We start from the raw sequence: 16,969 nt of genomic DNA, 5'->3' as shown, positions 1-16,969 counted from the left end.
CATCCCAAGGGTGGAGGAGGCATGCGGCCTCCTGGGGCCACGGGAGGGATAACGGGCCGGAGTTAAGCTGCAGCCCCGACCTGAGGACAGCGAGGGCACCGGGAGGGGTGGAGGCAGGAGCAAGGGTACGTCCACCAGTGCAGGGTGGACGAGCAGGAGGCATCCTGGGAGAAGCGGGAAAGCCTGGAGCCAAGGAGGGGAGCAAGGCTGAGGGTGGCGTGGGGCTTCGCCCTTGGGACTCCGGGTTTGTGCAGCCTGCTTGTCTCTGCGCTGGGATCCACCTGTTGGCAGCAGCAGGCGCTGCACTTTCACGGCTGAGGAATATTCCACGAACATGTGACGAACACCGTGTGTTTCTTGGTCCTTTCGTTCAGCGCCCAGCTTATTCCCTGGAATGGCGGGTGGAGGGGTTGCCGCTCTGAACGAGCCAGTCCTTGGGACCGTGATGCCAACCAAGCCCACCACAGGTGACCTCTACACGGTTCCACAACAGCCACGTCCTGGGTCTCTCCTTCCTGGCCTTGCCGTCCTCCCACATGACCCATGTGATGATGCACAGTGCTCCCATCTGAGTGAGGCTGGGCACCGCTGCCTTCTCCTCCTGTGCCCCTGTGCCCTCCTCTGGGTGGGCGAGTCCTGCCCTGCAGGCCACCCCACTCCCAGGTGCCAAGGCAGCAGCTCTGGTCCACCTGGCTCCTGAACGGGAGAGGAAGACCAACCCAGGGCCAGCCTCTTGGACACAGCAGAAGGACATTTCGCACCCGGTTACAGCTCGGGGTGTGCTGGGCACCATGTACCAGGGGTGGGCGATCCAGCCCAGGGGGTGCCTACACTGGGGCTGCCCTGCAGTGACCTACTGAGAAAGCCAAGGACTCCAGGTCCTTCTGCGCTGCTTGCTTCTGCTCCCTGCTTGAAGACTCTAGTAGAAATGGTAGAGATTTTCAAATTTGGGACCTTTGCTCGTGGCTGTAATGTGGCAGGGATGGGGTACGCTAGTGCATTTTGGCCACTGTCCGACAGTGAAACTGTCGCTTAGGAAACATTCTCTTGGCAGCTCCTTGGTCCCATTGGCTCTGCCTATGGCCCTGGGCATCTGCATGAGCTCCCCCTCCCCCAGTGCTGATCAGGACCCCAGGGAGGGGGGCCTGTGCTGATGGCCGAATGATCCTGAATCTTGGACGTTCATCGACAGGCTGTTTGGTCTGGCACGTGGCCCATGTTTATAGATGTCTATAACATTTAAAGAGAACTTATATTCCCTGACTATTCTTTGATTCTGGGTGCAAGGTTCCTAACTGTTCAGATCTTCAGTAATTCCACTTCCTAATTAGTAAGTAAAAGAGGTGTCCCTCTTACTCCCTGGGATGGTGGGCTCCTTGGTTTCTCTGTGTGGTTTTTGTGTTACTCAGCGCGTAAATTGCGAGTTGCACGCAGTCACGTTTTCCTGATGAGCTGAACTTTGTGAGGGGACCCCTGTCCCCACCAGTCCTGTTTTCAGTCTGTTTTGTTTCATGCCGAGTTCGTTTTCCTCCGCCCTTCCTGTCTGCAACCCTGGGGAAAAGCTCAGTTTCTGACCACTTTCTTCTCAACAGACCTTCCTCCCCTGGGTGGGAGGGAAGAGGTGTGGAACCTCTGCTTTCCCAGGGACGAACCAGAGCCCTCAAGGGGCGAGTGCCTCCGGGGAAGCGGCGCTCCAGCCGAGCTGTGGTGGCAGCCTGGAGGGAGCTCTGTTCACACTGGCGGCATCCCGGGCTGGGCGCTGGGTTCCTGACCAGAAACATCATCTTGACGGGGCTTTGTCTGCCTTCTCATGGCCCGCTTCCCGCCGGGGTTCCTCTGGGTGTGGCCCCTGGCGGCTGTGGGGTCAGGGATTGCCAACCAAGCAGTGGCAGACACCCTGGCCACTCCCCGGTCACCCTCCTTCTCTGTCAATCCCTGCCCCGTTCTTCCGGTTCTTCCTGCCTTTTCTTTCCCACGTAGGGCTCAGGCTCTGCTCCCGGGGCTGGCAGCCTGCTAAGATGGTGTGGGATTCAGCCATGCCGACCCTGAGTGGACCGAACCCCCTCATCTCCTGCAAGCCCTGTGCCCTGTCCTTCCTGCGTAGAGTAAGGATCTTGAGCAGCCCAGTGCCCCCAACACTTCCATCGCAGTGTACTCCCTGGAGCTGGACCTCTCATTGCCGGGGCAGAGGCTTCCGCTGTGCAATCTCCTGCTGTGAGCAAGGCTGAGGCCCGTGGAGGTCAGAGGTCAGAGCCCAGTCCCTGTGCTGCAGCCGAGCAGCGGGCAGCTGTCCCTTTGTTCCCCTTCCCTGTGGAGAGCGAGTGGCTGCTCCACCTTTGGTCCAACGGCCGGGAAGGTGGTCTGAGGCTGCAACCGCAGACCTCACAACGGAGACGGCCTCTCATCCTCGCTCCGCTCGGCTCTGGATCGGCTTTGATAGGCAGGCGGCTTAGCCAGGGTGCCAGGACAGCCGCCTTTCCCATCGCCTCACCTCCCTCTTGTCCCCCGCTGGCAGCCACCCACACTTTCAGTCGGCATGTCCCTGGACTGCCATCCTCCCTGCTCTGTCCGGGCATGCCCAGGACCTCCCGCGGCGGGGGATGACGTCTTTGATCTGAGTACTTGGGTCCAAGACCCCATCTGCTCCCTCTTCTCATGGCTTTCGGCAGCTCAGGGCGGAAGGCGTATGCTGTCTGGGTTCAAGGCTCTAAACCAGTCCCCGGTGTGTGCAAACCTGTGCCTTCCCCAGGCCAGGGAGCCAAGAGGGTGACCCCAATCACGGCACTCCGTGGAGGCTCACGCTCCAAGTTCATAGACCACGAATTTGCGGCGTTGCTGAGATCTAAGAGTAAAAACATTCATTTCTCCTGCTTCTCCATCTGCCTGGAGGCTGCAGGGTAGAGGGGGCAGGCATCCCCTTGCTGGCCCCACCCCTCCAACACGGGCGGCCTGAGATGCCAGCGTGGTGGGGAGACTGAGGCAGAGCGCGGGTCTGTGCTCCGGTGTGGGCTCGGGGAGGTCAGGTCTCCGGGTCAACTCCTTTAGCCCTGGAGGTGGCCAGTGCAGGAGCCATCCCACCCTAGGTACTGTCGGCGGTGCCGTTTCCCCTCCAGGCTCTCCCACTGCCTTAACTTTAAGGAACAGGGCGCCTCAATCATGTCAAAGCAGAGAGAGCAGGTGGGGACCCCCCAGTGCCTGTCCCCTGCTGGCAGAGACCAGGTATGGCGTCTCACCCGTGCCCTGTGACTACTGCCCTGGGGTGAGCACAGTGGCCCCTCCTCACTTCTCCACCCAGCCTCCGTGCGAGCTGTCCCTAAGCCCTGCTGCAAGCGCAGGTCCCCCAGTCCAGGCAGTGGGCAGGCTGGCCTCCGGGCCCTCTGTTCCACCCTCACGTCCACTTGTGCAGAATCAGCGTCTGTCCTGCTTGCTGGTTTCTTCCCCAGTGTTGGCTCCTGGGGGTGCCACTGCGGATCGTGATCTGGTTCTTTGTGCAGGCGAGGCCGCCGTCCCATCCCCCTGACAGCCATGCCACCATGTACAGTAGCCCCCAGGGAGCTGGCACACCTGAGCATGTCCTGCCCACTGGGCAGCCGTCTGCAGCCAGGCCCCTGGCTCTGCTCCCCAAAGCAACTGTGCAGAGTGGGGCCGAGCCCAGCACGGGCGGGAGTGGGAGGTGGAGGCCAGGGTCCCCGTGCGCCTGGGCTCTGGGCACAGGGTGCACACGTGGGCAGGTGGCTCAGCTGCTCTGTGCTGGAATCGTTCATGTGAGACGGGCTCAGCTAGCTCCTCTGGCTGTGCAGGAGGCTAAAGTGACACCCCCCACAAGCACTCTAGGCTTTCCTGGCCGTCAGTGCTGACATGAGGCCGTCATTTGCAGCAAAGGGCCCAGCCTGCCCGGAGCCCTGTTTCCTCAGCGTGTGGCTGAGTTTCACAGCGGACCCATCCGTCCAGAGCCACTGTCTGGGCCTGTGCTCAGAGCCTCAGCCTGGCCATCTTGTCCGTCTGTGCAGCTGAAGGCCAGCGACTGAGCAGCTGTTTTGTTTGGCCCTCACCATCTCCTGAGGCCTCTGTTGTGTTCTCTGCCTTTGAAGAGCCCGCTTGTTTGTGAACCCAGGCATGTTCATGCTTGCAGGCACCCTGAGTACCCAGATCTGTCCTGATGCCCAGGAGAGGGCAGGCGCTCCCTGCTGGGCGGGGCCTCAGGGCGGGAGGTGGCTCCCCTGCCCCTGAAACTGGGCCAGGTTTGGCAGTGAGTCACTGGATTAAGGTGTGGCCTGAGCACTCCTCTGAGTGTTTGGCTGCTGTCCATGCCTGGCTGCCCAAGTGAAGAACAGAGGGAGGCCATCCCATGCCACCTTTGGAGACTTGCCCTGTGGGACCCAGCTACCTCTTCTGGTTCCTGCCGATGCCGCCGACTTGCCCACAACTGCCTCATGCTTAGCAGCATGAGGTGGCCAGTCCCTGCACGTGGGTCATTGCAGTGCAAGGGCCACATGGCCCCAAGGACCTTCTCGACTGTTGCCGGGTGATTCCGTTCACAGAGATGGTTCTCAGATGGCACCACAGGCCATCCACAGGCTGGGAGCTGCCCGCCAGGTTGGCTCCTGTGCCCTCCGGGAGGCTGTCAGGCTACGTCATGGTCCCTTCCACGTCAGGCAGAGCCGGCCACACCTGGCCGGGGAGCCCGAATGTGTCCCAGCCTCCCCTGCAGATGGCTGACAGTCTGTCACGTCCACCTGCTGTCAGACCCTAACAGCAGGACCTGACTGTGCCTGCTGGACCCTCCTGACAAGACGCCACTCGGAGGACTTATTAGACCCCGCAGTGGGAGCTGTGTTCATTTCACATCCCTGAGGGTCCCCACTCGGGACCGTGTCACCCCACACCGTGGTCCCATGCTGGCCACAGGCCTCTGTGCAGGACGGCGTCCCCAGGCCATCCTGGAGTGGACTTCTCACCTGCATCCTGCCTTCACCTCCCCTTCACAGCTGAAACGCCACAGCACATGGAGGAGCTGTCCCTTAGCTCCCAGGAGGAGTGGCTGGCACACAGACAATCACTGGAGCCCCAGGACCAGGGTCTCTGCTCTCTTAGCCTCCTTCAGGCCTCTTGACACCAGGCAGGACTTTGGCGGCCTCTCTGTCTCCGAGTTTGGCTTTGTGTGGATGCTAGACAGATCAGAGGGGCTGAGCAGGGATGGGGAGCTGCAGTCTGAGGGGTCCCCCTCAGGGCCCCCTGGACTCGCATACCTGGTGTCAAGGGCTGGGGGCTCCAGTGTATCCACTTTGCCCGCCCTGGTGAGAGCCTTATGGGGCTGGCTCAAGCCTGTGTCGGGAGGGATTAACAACATCTTAATTGGATCTGCCTGTTCTCGGTGGCTTTGGCTGTAGCAGGAGAGATGGCTCAGCATGTTTTCAAGCTTCCTTGGTGTCCGAGGGCCCCCTCTGGGGTGGGGACATCCACAGGGAACAGCAGTGCGTGGCTGGGTCTTCTCCTGAGGGCGGGCAGGGGACCCCAGGCCCTCTGACCTGGTTCCTGGGGGTCCTGCTGGGGAGGAGGGGAAGGGGGCCCTCAGCCGTGTTCATGCTGGTGGTGATGAGGGAGGGGCTGATGGGGTCTGTGAAGACCGGGCCTGAGCCTAGTTCCTGCCGAGGGGGGACGTGTGGCCTCTCGGGTCTGCAGCCGAAGGCTCACTGAGGTGCGGCAGCATGCCCACGAAGGCTCTCCCGGCCTGGCCAGTCTGACTCGAGGACCAGCATGTCTGGAGGGTGCTGGGGGCCCCCAGTCCTGCGACCCCACCATGTCTCCTGCTGAATTGAGGTACCTCCCGCAGTGTGCACTCAGTGTCTGCAGTGCCCCACCCCCACCCCTGCAGGTGAGAGTGAGGAGGAAGTGGCCCTTTGTTGATCCTTTGTTGACCTGGTACAAGCGGGGTCTGCCTGGACCGAGGGGAGAGGACACCAGGTTCACCTGAAGTCCCTGCCTCCCTGTCGCCCAGGCTCAACCCATGTGCTCCACAGCCCCCTGTCATCCAGTTCCTTGAAGCAATACCCCCAGCTGGCCTGAGTGGCCACCCTGAGAACCCCCAGTGTGACCGTGGATGCCTGAGAGCATGTGAATCGGCCAGGGATGCATCCAAATGTATATCTGGTTCCGGGAGGAGTTGGGTGGGGCCTGAGCTTCTGAGATCCAAGCCGACTACCAGAGTGGCCAATGCCAGTCCAGGACCTGACCCAGTGCAGGTAGGGTGGAGGCCAGCCCGGACAGTTGGGCCATGTGTGGTTGGCACCTCGTTCCACAACACCCAGGTGCCAGGGTGTCCAGCTGTGAACACAGCACTGACCTCAAGGAGCCATCTGGTCTTGCTCCGCTTCAGAGCGGCAGTCAGGGAGGGTCACTGTCCGCTATCATCACCATGGTAACAGCCATCGATTTTTGTCCTGGTTACCCCTCTGGCCACCTGCCATTTTTTGCCATTTTGTAGGCAGGAGAAGAACACTGCTTCTCCCAGGGAGGAGCTGGAGGCTTTAAGGCCAGCAGGGAGGATGGGAGGTTGGTGGCTGATACCAGAGGGGTACCCCAGTGCTGTCTAAGCTCCGCGTCCCATCCTGGTGGCTCCCACAGTCGGCGCGACATCCCCGCAGCCCCTTGGCTGTCTGTCTTCCTGGAACTAGAGCTCTATATTCGTGCCTTGTTCAGGCGTATGCTAATTAGCTCTCAGAGGCGCCTCTCCGCTCTGGAAGCCACCAGAATAATTGAGCATTATGGAAATTTGCTTTAGAAAGCTTCAGGAGGCGGTGGGTGCTCCCAGCCAAGTTTGAGCAGCTGACCCCTTGGCTCAGAGCCCCTTGGCCACCAGCAGGGGCCTCGAGCTCCAGTTCCTCCTGGAATGACAGATCTTCAAGAAACGAGTGTTTTGGCCCCTCAGTGGCTGCCAGTGGCCCGAAGGAACACCGTGATCACTCGGCAGTGATGGTGCATCCTGCTCGCCGGGTTGAAGTCCGGCTTTGGGAGGACAGGGCTGGAGGTCTGGTCCCCAAGGAGGGTTGGAGGCCTTCTCTGAGCCTCGAGCACCATCTGGGGCTGCCGAGGACAACTCCGGCATGGGGCTCTGCCTGGGAAGAGGTAGGGAACACCAACAACCCTGCCCATCCCACCGGAGCGCACACACAAGTTAGGTTCATGGTTGCAGTCACGGCCGTGCAGTCTCGGTCTCGCCTCTGGCTGGGGTGCTCATGTCCTGGGGTGGCACAGCTTGACGTCTACTGGGGCAGAGAGCAGGTTACAGGACTGGCCTTCTGGGCTCCGGTGGCTCAGGGAGCCCTTAGGGACCCACGCGGGCAGGGACTCTGCGCTGGACATTCCCGTCTTTCCCACGTGTTCAGATCCGTCCTAGAAGCCTCATGTGCTGGGAGTGCCCGGTCTGGTCTGGGGTCACTGGACATTGCCCAGGTCCAGGCAGCTGGGGATCCGGGTTCTCATCAGCGTCTGTCATATTTGTAACGCTACTAAAGATACCCACTTTCTTGTCACATCAGCTCCCCTGAACTCCAACGCTGTGCCTTCCCAGGAGCCCCCCACCCTGTGCTCTTGTCCACAGGGCTTTATGCAAGGCTTGTCTCATGACCAGGTCAGAGATGGGCACAGCCCTCTTTCAGTGAGAAGGACACGGGTATGGGGTAGGGTGGTGAGGAAGAGAGCATACAGTCGGGACCCCTGCCCCAGCCAGACATGGTCACCAGGGAAGAAGGGCATAGGCTGGAGAGAAAAGGGCACCACAGGTGGGTGGTTCCCTCCTGCCTGCTGGGGCTGGGCTCCACAGAAGGACGTCCTGTCTTGGTGCCCAGTTCCTGAAGCACTGCACCTGCCATCCTCCCGCTTAAAGAAGGAGGGTGTGGTGGGACCTCTGACGTCTAGATGGATGGCACCCAGATGCTTGGCTGTCGAGGTCACTATTGCTGATGGGGGCAGGTACTTGCCCGGCCCCTTCTCTGGGGCAGGGACTGCTGTGAGCTTTGCCAGTCCAGTCCCCCAATCAAGAGACCTGTGGTCTCACTGATTCAATCCTGGGATGGGGTACAAACGTGTACACATAACTGATGAGACAGGTCAGCCCGGGCCTGGAGCCCTTTTCCTGGGATGCCCGGACTGTTGGAACCTGTCGCCCCCGTGATGGACATCTCCCAGCTGGTGGACACACACCAGGGTGGAGTCTGGTCTGTGCTCTGGGGGGTGGTCCCGCTGTGTGGCAGTGGGTCCTTGGGGAGGCCCCTCCATAGGTGGTTATTGGACTCCCGCCCCACCCCCCAGCCAGGGCTCAGCCCACCTGTGTCTTCCAGAGATGGGAACTGCCCTCTGTGGCCTCCCCACCCCGGGGCCCAGCCTTCTCCTCCTCCTCACGTAAATCAGGTTTTAGAAGTTCACTGGGTTGCCCCCTGGACACTGACATTGGAGGCATTGCTCTCCTGTGACGGTCACAGTGTTATGGAGAGGGGACTGGCCCTCCATGCATTGTGCCCAGCCTTGGGGTCTGGCATCCAGGTCTTTACCCTCTTCATCCCATGCTGTCGCTAACCTTTGCTGGGGGTCAGCTCAGGCCACTGGCCGTCTCCATGGGAGCCAGCGCGAAGCTGGTTTCCTCAGGCCTGTGTTGCTTTGGCAAAAAAAAGTGTTCTTTTTTAAGCCTAAGTGGGTGAGAACTCAAATCCTTCCTGAAATCCTGTCTTCACTCCTTTGGGATAAGGAGCCTAGTGTTGTGGCCTGGGAGGGGCCCTCAAGTGGAGTCTGCCCCCTCGGCACACAGAGGGGGAGTGGAGCTGCCAAGGTCTGCTAGATGCCGGCCTGTGAACCGCCAGACCCTGGGGACAGGGCCACCCTCCCACCATCCTGGCTTGTTCCCAGTCTTCCAGATCCACACTCCCCCTCAGCTTCTTGTCGTTTGCAGATTATAAGAACATGTATTTTTTTTTTTTTGGAAAAAAGAAAAGCAGCTTGAGTCTTTAAAAATGTCAGCGTTGTCAGAGATGCAAGTGGAGAGGACTCTTCTGGATTTAAGAGGCTGAAGACTCTGACTCCCGGAGGAGAGATAAGAATTCTGGTGCCGCTGGAGGTTAATTCCTCGTAACCCCTGATTTAGCCTGTTTATGACTGACTTGTTCCAGATGCTCACAGAGCAGCATTAGATAAACAGAACGCTGATTTATTGAGAGAAAGACCTGAGGAGCTGGGTGTGTGGTCCCGGGTTGGGGAGTAGCTCTCAGGCGGGGCGCCATCAGGGCCCCTGCACATCGGGGCTCCAGGCCCCGCGATGCAGGCGCTGACGGAAGAGGGTCTGTGTCAGTGGCCGCCCTCCCTGGGTCAGGATGGCCGCGGGCCAGTGCACACGAGTCATGATCTCCAGCTGTAGAAGCTGACGTGCTGGCCACACCACGATGCTCCCTACGGTCTTGGATGGTTCAGCCAAAAAATGTGTGCGCGGTACATAACATGCGTGTGTTGGGAAGAGAGCTGGGGAGCCTGGTGGAGGGTGAGTGGGTACCTGCTTCACTATTTTTGCGACTTTGGGGAGGTTTGGAGGGTGGGGCTGGGAGAAGTGTGTTCTGTCTTCTCAGCGCTGATGAGGACAGATTGACAGTCACACTGATCACAGGGCTGTGGGTGGAACCTGTGGGTGTGGCTACAGAACTGGCCTCCGTTCAAGTCCCCAAAGGGTCAGCATTCAGTGCCCTGAGGGACTGCCTGATGTCTCGTGGAGATCGGGTGGGAGGCAGGGCTGCACCCGGGCTGACCTCAGGCTTAAGAATCAGTGAGATGAGCCTCCCTGCCAAGCTCCACCCCGCCATCTCTGGGTCGTCCAGGGCCACAGGCCTCCTTTGTTCTCCTGGCCCGCAGGCGGCTCTCCTTCCTGACCTGCCTGGCCCACTCGCCCTTAACTCCACCCTATTCCTCACCGGCCCACGGTTTGTCCTCCTCTCCTGAGAAGGAGCATGGCCACCACGGAGGCAGGGCCTCTGGTTAACTCTCTCACCTGCAGCAGCACCTGCACGGAGCATGTGCTCACAAAACAACTGTCAGAGGGGTAAGTAAGATGAAGGTGAGCAAGTGCCCCAGGCTGCGAGCAGGTCACCTTCATCACAGTAGCAACTCCCACATCAAGACACCAGCCTGCAGTTTCTAGAGTCTGTGCCTTTTAAAACTCTGGTACGTGTAACTTTCTCTAGTCTCCTGGACTCTTTTATCTTTTCCCAAAGATCCCAATTTGGGGAAACACTTGAATGTTTCTGAGATCTGAGATATCAGTGGTGGGTCGTACATCCCGGAACACATGTAAAGTGAGTGAAGACATCTCACTTCTGACTCTCGCTGCTCCTCCTGTATCACAGCGGGGCCCTGCCCTTTGGGCGGCTAGACCTGGCCTGGAGCTCCAAGTGAGTGGCTCCAGCCCCTGGCCTCCTGTGGGCCTTGGTCCTGCTCACGCCGCTCTGCTCATGGTCTGCCCCGCTGCCGTCCTCCCGGGTGTGGGGCCTTCCCACACCGGGGCCCCCTTTTCCTCAGCCGTGCCCTCACCTTCCGGCACATCCCCACACTGCCTCTGTGCTGGCGGGGTCTCTAGGTTCTGCCTTCTCCTCCCCTTGGTGGGTGCCTTTGGGCCCCAGGCACTGGCCAACACTCACCCTGGCCGATGCCGGGCCCTTCCACCTTGTCCTTATCCTGAGGTTCTTGCCAGGGGCTGTGCACCATTCTTAAGAATCTGTTGGGAATTTTTTTGTATCAGTGGTAAAGTAGAAGCAGAGCGACAGCCCTGGTGCTTTCCCTGGCTCAAGATCCCTGGGTTTGGTAGAAGCCAGCTCCTACTAGGGGGCCAGTGGGGGCAAAGTCTCCCCTGGGGACAGCCCCCCACCCTCCTGGCTGAGCTCTGAAGCAACAGGGATGCTGAGTCACCCCGACTTGCTGGAGAGGCAAGCTCCTCGTTGTGGAATCAATTCCTATTAGTATCTGCAGCCTCGTCTTCCCAGGAGATTTGGACGAGCCTGGAGCAGGGAGCAGGCCCTGCAGAGGTGGCAGTGGGTGCCTGGGAGGGGCGCTGGCTGTGGAGGAACCTCGGAGGGCCTGGCAGCGCTGAGGCTCCAGCCCCTGACGTGGTCACGGTGCTGGCCAGAGGCCCCCTGTTTACTCAGCTCCCCAGCATCCCCCCAGGATCTGCTGGCTGGTGGACTTTCTTTCTCTAAGAAGATGGGAAAAACCTCAAAAATCGTGTTGTGAAGATTGTTTACAAACAGAATTTAGAGTTGTTATAAAACTGCTTCCTAAGGAGAGAGCTGATTGTCACAGCAGCAGTGTTTGTAACAGCCTGAAAGTGGAAACACCCAAATGTCCACCGGCGGTCATCAGTGGATGACTAGGTAAAGTGTGACCCCTTCCCTGGAATGTCATCCGACTAGGGAGGGAATGAAGCCCTGACACACTGCCGCCGGTGAGCCTCAAAAACCAAAAACACGCTCGGCGAGGGAGCTAGACACAAAGGTCTGCATCATGGGATCCCGTTGATAGGAGACACCCTGAGCAGGGAGATCCGTATAGACACTAGATGAGTGGTTGCCCAAGCCTGGAGGGAAAGGGGAGTGACCTCTGATGGGGACAGGTTTCTGGAGTGACGAGAACCTTCTGGAATTAGGAGCGGCGGTTGCTCAACCTTGTGACTGCCCTTGAGGACAGAGTGGCCTGTTGGGGGCCCCAGAGGCCGGGCTCTCCAGCCCTCCCTGTCCAGCCACCCTGGCTCCAGGGTTGTGTCCCTGTTGGGGGCCATGTCCCTACTAAGAGGCTAGACCAGTTCTTTGTGCATCTGTCACCCAGGACAAGGCCACCACCCTGGGGGACAAGGGCCCTGCCTGGCTCCCAAGGCCACCGCCCTGCCTCTTTTCAGGGGCCCACACACCATCTGCAGGATGCTTGGGCTCCCCAGCCCCAGGTGTCCAGAGCAAAGTGGGTGGCGACTGTCCTGACGTAGTCCTGGCCTAGTTGCACCACCAGCCAGACTGTGATGGAGGGAAAGGTGGTGACCGGCACATCGCCTGTGTCTGTGCGGAAGCACTGCCCCAGCCCCCGCCTTCCCCTGGGGGCAGGGAGCTGCCGTGTTAACCAAAGCCGGGAGGCGGGTGTTTGATGAGGTTACCGGGAGTACCAGGAATTTTTAAACTGAGAGCTGAAGGGCGTGCAGCCGGAGGTGACTCACCGCTGACCTGGTGGCCTCCTCGCAGGGTAAACACGGTGGCAGGGCCGAGGAGGGCGTCGCCCAATTCTCAGGTGCCTGTGTGTGTTTCTCATGTGGTTCTGTCCCGGGTGAAGCCCCGTGGCACCTGTGTGTGCCCTTCTCCTGTCTCTGCTCCCAAAGGGCCACTCTCGAACCCTCCTCAGTGCCAGGGTGGTCTGCCCACCACCCCCTCTGCAGCACCCGGGGGCCTGGCCACCTGCCCACTGCCCCCTGTGTTCACACGTCTTGGGACCCTGGCAGGCCCACCAGCTGGTGGCACTTGAGCTGGTTACCCTGCTCGCCCACTGTTTGCTCTGGTGAGGCCAGGTCTGAGCTGCTACCTTAAACCTGGTTTTTTGAGTTTAGGACCCACCTGCACTGTAGACCCGGACCTGGATTCCCAAACAGGCCTTGTTCAAAGCCCACGGCCCCCTCCTCCCTGGGCGGGGTGGGCCTGTGAAGGTGTGCCCCCTCGTGCTGTCCTTTGAGCTCGGAGAAGCGGGGAGGCACACGGAACCCAGGGACGGGATGAGGCTCTGGCTGGCCCCCTGGCACCAAGGACCTTCACTAGCCCACCTCCCAGGACCCGGAAGGACCTTGGGTTAAAAAGGACCAGTGAGTGTTCACGCCGCCGCCTGAGGCTCCCAGCTTTCCTGGGGAGCTGAGTTCGGGGCACAGGCTCATCTCGGGGCGGGGTGACCATCTCCTTCCTGCAGCTGGCCCAGTGCCCCATGGTGCTTCGAGTCCACTGCCCAGTGGCTCGCACATGCTCACACCACCACCTTGCAGACGTGTCACGGGACTTACTGCAGTGGCTTGTAAAACACACTGTGTAAGTTCCCCGTGTGGACCGGCTTGTGTAACCACTGGCTTTTAGCTCAGAGCCATGTGCCTGTTCCCTGCATGCACCCCCGGGGACTGGTGGGGTCTCTGGCCAGCAGAGGCGATGGGGTGCGTCCCAGTACATTGATGGAGCCTGGGGTGCAGGGGCCAGAATCCTCGAGAATCTACGCGTACTCTTCTAGGCAACAAAAATTGCTTTTTTAAAGGATTTGCTGTTTGTTGTTGTTTCTGCCATTTTTCAAATGATCTTGGATTAGTTGTGTACGGCCTTTTAAGGAAATAACGTGTTTTCAGTTTGACCTGGATGTTAACTTACGATTCTGGGGCCACGAGTACGGCCCACAACGCCACTCACTGTGTTATTCATGCGCTTCGTGGCGCTTGAGAGAGCCCTTGGGGCCCGAGGGTGACCTGTGGGTCCAGACTTAGGTGCGCACCATTCTTGACACAGGACAGTGTCCCCACAGATCTGGGGGATCGTCACCCCGCTCGGGAGCTGCAGGTCTGTGCCAGGCGGGTCAGGGTGGCGGCAGCCTGGCATTGTCCCCTGGGCTGCCTGCTTCTGTTTGTCTCAGTGGTTCCTTTTCAGCCAAGGACAGGGACCAGGAACCTTCTGTCCCCTGTTGTCCTTGGCCAGGCCCCTGGGATCGGGGTGGAGAAGTGGATCAGGGCTAGGAGAGGGTGAGTAAGACTTGAACAGTATCCTGCTGGGGCAGGTCGACCTCAGCTCAGCCCTGGGCGCGTGGTTGACCATCAACCATGCTGACCACGAGCGGCCACGGTGGAGGTGGGGCCTCCTCGTCCCCAGGCGCTGCCCCTCCCTGTTTCCCTGCGCCAGACAGCACCGTCAGGCACAAGGTCAGGCTGCTCTTTGGACCCTGAGGGAAGTGACTTCCAGGGACTCTTGGTCCCAAATGGGTGTCCCCCGTACCCTGGTCCCAGAGCTGGCATCCTGGTGGCTCAGTAACGTTTATCATCTTGGGTTGGGGGTCATGTCCCGGGAGCTCCGGAGTCTGCCCCTGTTGTGGCGTCTCCCCGCCCCGTCCTCTCATTGCCCGCTCGTGGGTGAGCGTGGTCCTGGAGGCAGACCCTGTGTGGCCAAGCCCTGGTCCCTCTGGTCACTTAGCTTCCTGGAGCCGCGTGTCTACGGGAACATAGCCCTGGGGTGCTGCTGGGAGAGAGAAGGGAGCCGGAGGCTCACGCACACAGCCACAAGTGTGCCCATTCCACACCCACGTGCAACATGGCCACACACGCTCACACCCACTCTCTCTGCATTCATGCAGGCACTCACTCCCACACACACCCTGTGTACCCACACGCACACGCCTTTCCCCACTCACACCCACACAGACACTGCGTTCACACCCACGTGCTCACTCACGCTCACATGCTGTGGTATGGGCCCTGCCCGCGAGCACCCTTCACGGCCTCAGGCTGGGTCTGGGCGTCTTCCTCTCTCCACAGCAGCCGTGCACGGCCTGCTGCCTTTGGTGCCAGCCTGGGGTCTGTGTTTCCTCACGTATCGCCTGGGAGGGGGTCTCCTCTCCACCGGCACAGGCAGCAGGCTGGATGTTCAGCCCAGGGCCTGGTGAACCCCAGCCACGTGTGATCCGAACCCATGACCGAGGGGACCTGCCAACATGCTTGTATCTCCTCTTTTGGCTGCACCTCACGGCTTGCAGGATCTTAGTTCCCAGACCAGGGATTGAACCTGTGCCCTCAACAGTAAAATCGCCATGTCCTAACCACTAGACCACCAGGAAAATCACCCCCCACCCATGTCGCCTGATGGGGACGTGCGGTTGGCTTTGCGGGGCCTGTTCCCTAGCACACGACAGCTCCTCCCAGCCGCCAGATGACCTTCAGAGGAGCTCTCGTCTTTTCCTCCTCCCTCAATAGACATCCATATGTCCAAGGCGAAGCCAGTCTTTTGGGAACTCAGTCCAGCAGCACACTGAGAGTGAGAACTCAGAATTCAGACAGGAGGCAGGGCTCCAGAGCCTGCAGGTTGGAAGTGGGCACCGCAGCCATCTAACAGCCCACTGACCTTGGGCAGCCTGCCCCAAGGATTGGTGGAGTCTGACCACATGTGGTCAGTGGTCACCATGCCCTGTGGTCATCAGGGCTGAGAGCAGTTGGTGGAATGGCCTGATGACCAGGAGGAGCTGGCCTCCCCCAAACCCCACTTTGTTTCTGGGAGGGATCACCTGCATGCCATCCATGTGACCTTGGAGGGCAGACAGCGTTGTCCCTTTAGGGCAGGAGGCACAGGAACTGTTCTGCTTTCTAGCAAGCCTCTTGGAGACCAGGGGTGCTCCTCATGGCTGCCCCCCACCAAAGAATTCTCTGGATCATGTGAGCCCTGAGTGGCCTGGCCACGAGGGGAGGGACATCCTGGTGTAGGCAGCACCTCCGGGACAGTTAGTCAGCAGATCGCGAGGGCAGGGACAGGCCTTCCTCCATATGGCCGCAGTGCGTGGTCAGCGCCTGTTTAGCAAATACTTGCCAGTGGCATGAATGCAGCCCACACTGCCCGTTCCAGACCCACTCTCTGCAGGGGAGGAAGTGAGCCATTTGTCCACGGAGGTCCTTTGTGCTGACTTGGTGGGTGTGGGCGGTGGCCCTGAGGGTCACTGGAGGCAGTTGTTGTGTGTGCCCCAGCTCGGAGCTTCTATACCACGGCGTTGATTTGGGGTGCTGGATGTTGGAGCTCTGCTGACCATAGCATGTCTTGGGCCATGGGGTCCTTCCCTCCACAGTCGCCCCACCTTCCACACTATGTCCCAGGACACACGGGCTGCTCGTCAAGGCTGCCGCCTCTGCCTGGGCCTGAGGTGGTTGGGGCAGTGGTAGTTGGCGCCTACGAGTGAGAGTAGATGCCGGTGCTCGTGGGATAGCAGGCAGGGTTGAAACCTGCAAAAGTAGGGCCTCTCATCTGACCTCTACCGTGAACCTCGGCTCCGATGCAGACACCCGCAAGCCCCCAGAGACACCAAGCAACTGTGCGTCCTTGTTCTAGAATTTCCCATCTCTCTGGGTGGCATCACCTGGAGAGGCACCCCTCCGCCTGCCCCCAGCGCACCCCTGCCCGCCTTCCGGTCCCTAGACCACAGCAACCCCAGTGCCCAGCCCACCGGTGCGTGCTCCCCGACTGTGGAGGGGTAATGGGGCAGTGATCCTGAGACTCTCGCTTCCCTTCTGCTTTTCTCTCCTGCCATCTGCCTTCCAGGGGACGTTCTCTTCCAGATGGCCGAAGTCCACAGGCAGATTCAGAATCAGCTGGAAGAAATGGTGAGTCGTAGCCTCCCAGGGAGGCCCGGGGAGGGAGGGGCAGCTGCAGGTGGGCTGGCGCTGTCGGAGGAAAGTGGAGGAGGTGAGCATGTGCCTCGCCGTGCGTCCCCTAGGGAGGCGTGTGCTGCTCTGGGTCACACTCGGGTCTGGGGCATACCCAGGGCCCAAGACAGAAGTCACATATGAAGGAGGTGACCATCGTGGGGCCTAGGGGTGTACAGAAGGACCTGGGAGAGCAGGGCACAGGCTAGATGGGGTCTTACACTCAGCTGGCCACGAAGGCCAGGCTCCAGTTCAGCAGTCTCTCCCGGGGCCGCCTGTTTCCATGGGGCCACCAGGGTCATTGGCTCACAGGTCAGACAGGCTCCTCTCTCCCATGGGGGTACCCAGCGTCCTGGGCACCCTTGTCGTGGTGACCGGCCCCCTCTCCTAGTGGCTCCCTCCCTCGGGGCGTACATCAGAGCTGACCTCTGTTTTCTCTCGGTACCAGCTGAAGTCTTTTCACAATGAGCTGCTCACACAGCTGGAGCAGAAGGTGGAGCTGGACTCCAGGTACCTGAGTGTAAGTAGCCCACCCGTTCC

The 16,969-nt window shown here is 60.1% G+C and overlaps 1 protein-coding gene across 8 annotated transcripts in view; it reads left to right on the top strand.

Moving 5' to 3' along the window:
• The window catches only part of BAIAP2 (BAR/IMD domain containing adaptor protein 2), a 63,578-nt gene that overhangs the window by 21,385 nt on the left and 25,224 nt on the right, over positions 1 to 16,969 (top strand). For all 8 annotated transcript variants that reach the window (XM_061392615.1, XM_061392618.1, XM_061392620.1 and 5 more), the window contains 2 exons: positions 16,326 to 16,387; positions 16,878 to 16,949. In XM_061392615.1, coding sequence (XP_061248599.1) covers positions 16,326 to 16,387; positions 16,878 to 16,949 — 134 coding nt within the window. The remainder of the gene's footprint in view (positions 1 to 16,325; positions 16,388 to 16,877; positions 16,950 to 16,969) is intronic.

The sequence above is a fragment of the Bos javanicus genome, chromosome 19, assembly GCF_032452875.1.
Source record: "Bos javanicus breed banteng chromosome 19, ARS-OSU_banteng_1.0, whole genome shotgun sequence".
In the NCBI taxonomy this organism is placed as follows: Eukaryota; Metazoa; Chordata; class Mammalia; order Artiodactyla; family Bovidae; genus Bos; species Bos javanicus.
The sequence above is the reverse complement of the archived record's forward strand: the minus strand, read 5'-3'. Positions and strand labels throughout refer to the sequence as shown.